The 3005-nt window shown below is 62.9% G+C and overlaps 2 protein-coding genes across 2 annotated transcripts in view; both read right to left on the bottom strand.

Annotated features, from left to right (window-relative positions):
* Positions 1–432: 432 nt before the first annotated feature.
* On the bottom strand, positions 433–2525 carry LOC106900238 (the record flags this gene model as incomplete). Its single annotated transcript, XM_014962233.1, has 3 exons — positions 2498–2525; positions 1631–2275; positions 433–1059 (listed from the first exon to the last, which is right to left on the bottom strand). Coding segments are annotated over exons 2-3 (1098 nt in total), but the record flags the coding sequence as incomplete, so codon positions are not given.
* A 17-nt stretch (positions 2526–2542) lies between these two features.
* The window catches only part of LOC106900237 (integrin alpha-5-like), a 4095-nt gene continuing 3632 nt past the window's right edge, over positions 2543–3005 (bottom strand). The window contains exon 2 of the mRNA XM_014962231.1: positions 2543–2988. Coding sequence (XP_014817717.1) covers positions 2905–2988 — 84 coding nt within the window. The 3' untranslated portion in view covers positions 2543–2904. The remainder of the gene's footprint in view (positions 2989–3005) is intronic.

Here is a 3005-nt window from a genome sequence, read left to right as displayed (position 1 = left end):
CCCAGCATGGCACACGCGTGTGTCCCTCCCATGCCCAGCTTGGTGCACACGTGTGCTCCCTCTCGTGCCTGGCACATGCGTGTGCCGTCTCCCTTCCCAGCCTGGCACACATGTGTGTGCTCCCCTCTGTGCCCAGCATGGCACACGCGTGTGTCCCAAGTCTGGTGGTGATTCCAGACTGGGTGACAACCAGTTTGGTGGTGATGCCCATCCCAGCGGTCCCCAGTCTGGTGGTGATGCTGGGCATGATGGTACCCAGTCCGGTGGCAATTCCAGACCGGGTGACACCCAGTTTGGTGGTGACATCCATCCCGATTGTCCCCAGTCTGGTGGTACCCAATGCCCTCTCCCTTCCCAGCCTGGCACACGTGTGTGCTCTCTCCATTCCCAGCCTGGCACACGTGTGTGCTCCCCCTCATGCCTGGCACACACGTGTGCTCTGCCTCGTTCCTGGCACATGCGTGTGCCCTCTCCCTTTGTTGTGCCCCGGCTGTAGCCGCGTGGCACGGCGGTGTCTGGCTCGGCAACACCCCCCCTGTGCCGGTGATGCCCGTCCCGGTGGCACCCAGTCCGGTGGGGATGCTCATCCCAGTGGTACCCAGTCCGATGGTGGTGGCCTCCCCGGTGACACCCAGTCCGGTGGTGATGCCCATCCCGGTGGTACCGGGTCCGGTGGTGATGCTGGGCATGATGGTATCCAGTCCGGTGGTGATGCTGGGTACCCAAGTCTGGTGGTGATTCCAGACTGGGTGACAACCAGTTTGGTGGTGATGCCCATCCCAGCGGTCCCCAGTCTGGTGGTGATGCTGGGCATGATGGTACCCAGTCCGGTGGCAATTCCAGACCGGGTGACACCCAGTTTGGTGGTGACATCCATCCCGATTGTCCCCAGTCTGGTGGTACCCAATCCGGTGGTGATGCTGGGCTTGATGGTACCAGTCTGGTGGTGATTCCAGACTGGGTGACACCCAGTTTGGTGGTGATGCTGGGTACCCAGTCCAGTGGTGATTCCAGACTGGGTGACACCCAGTCCGGTGGTGATGCTGGGCATGGTGGTACCAGTCCAGTGGTGGTGACAGGCACGGTGACACCCAGTTTACGTGTGCTGCCCCTCATGCCTGGCACACGCGTGTGCCCCCCCCGTGCCCTCTTTGCCGCAGCTCTGGGTCGGACACATTTATTGGGGGCCCCTGAGGCCGCCCCCTCCCCGGTGGTGATGCCCATCCCGGTGGTACCGGGTCCGGTGGTGATGCTGGGCATGATGGTATCCAGTCCGGTGGTGATGCTGGGTACCCAAGTCTGGTGGTGATTCCAGACTGGGTGACAACCAGTTTGGTGGTGATGCCCATCCCAGCGGTCCCCAGTCTGGTGGTGATGCTGGGCATGATGGTACCCAGTCCGGTGGCAATTCCAGACCGGGTGACACCCAGTTTGGTGGTGACATCCATCCCGATTGTCCCCAGTCTGGTGGTACCCAATCCGGTGGTGATGCTGGGCATGATGGTACCAGTCTGGTGGTGATTCCAGACTGGGTGACACCCAGTTTGGTGGTGATGCTGGGTACCCAGTCCAGTGGTGATTCCAGACTGGGTGACACCCAGTCCGGTGGTGATGCTGGGCATGGTGGTACCAGTCCAGTGGTGGTGACAGGCACGGTGACACCCAGTTTGATGGTGATTCCAGGCACGGTGACACTCAGTTTGGTGGTGATGCCCATCCCAGTGGTACCCAGTCCGGTGGTGATGCTGGGTATGGTGGTACTGAGGCCGATGGTGATGCCAGGCATGATGGTACCCAGTCGGGTGGTGATTCCAGGCACGGTGACACCCAGTCCAGTGGTGATGCTGGGCTTGATGGTACCAGTCTGGTGGTGATTCCAGGCATAGTGACACCCAGTTTGGTAGTCCCCAGTCTTGTGGTACCCAGTCCGGTGGTGATGCTGGGCATGATGGTACCCAGTTTGGTCGTGGTGACAGGCACAGTGACACCCAGTTTGGTGGCGATTCCAGGCACGGTGACACCCAGTCCGGTGGTGATGCTGGGTACCCAGTCGGGTGGTGATTCCAGACTGGGTGACCCCCAGTCCGGTGGTGATGCCCATCCTGTGGTCCCCAGTCCGGTGGTGATGCTGGGCACGATGGTACCAGTCCAGTGGTGGTGACAGGCATGGTGGTACCCAGTCGGGTGGTGATTCCAGACTGGGTGACACCCAGTCGGGTGGTGATGCCCATCCCAGTGGTACCCAGTCTGGTGGTGATGCTGGGCATGGTGGTACCCAGTCCGGTGGTGGTGACGGGCACGGTGACACCCAGTTTGGTGGTGATGCCCATCCCAGTGGTACCCAGTCCGATGGTGATGCTGGGCATGGTGGTATCCAGTTGGGTGGTGATTCCAGACTGGGTAACACCCAGCTCGGTGGTGATGCCCATCCTGTGGTACCCAGTTGGGTGGTGATGCTGGGCATGGTGGTACCCCGTGATGCTGGGCATGATGGTACTGAGGCTGGTGGTGATGCTGGGCATGGTGGTACCCAGTGGGGTGGTGACGGGCATGGTGGTATCCAGTTGGGTGGTGATTCCAGACTGGGTAACACCCAGCTCGGTGGTGATGCCCATCCTGTGGTACCCAGTTGGGTGGTGATGCTGGGCATGGTGGTACCCCGTGGGGTGGTGATTCCAGACTGGGTGACACCCAGTTGGGTGGTCCCCAGTCGGGTGGTGACGCCGGGCCCGGTGGCCCCCAGCCCGGTGACGATGCTCCTCCTGGTGACGATGCCCATCCCGGGGGTGGCCGGGTCTGTCTCCCCCCCGTCCGAGGGTGCCCAGCGTGTCGGCGGTGCCCGGTGCGGGGGTGCCCGGTGCGGGGGGTGCCCGTCCCGGGGGGTGCCCGGGGGTGCGGGCCCCCTCAGGCCTCCGAGGCCGCCTGGGGCTTGAGCTGCGCCTTCTCCATGGCCGTGCCGTAGGGCCCCGCGCGCTTGAAGAAGCCCAACTGGGGGGGGGTCAAGG

This window comes from Calidris pugnax, unplaced genomic scaffold (genome assembly GCF_001431845.1).
Source record: "Calidris pugnax isolate Ruff unplaced genomic scaffold, ASM143184v1 scaffold1691, whole genome shotgun sequence".
NCBI classification, from domain to species: domain Eukaryota; kingdom Metazoa; phylum Chordata; class Aves; order Charadriiformes; family Scolopacidae; genus Calidris; species Calidris pugnax.
The sequence above is the reverse complement of the archived record's forward strand: the minus strand, read 5'-3'. Positions and strand labels throughout refer to the sequence as shown.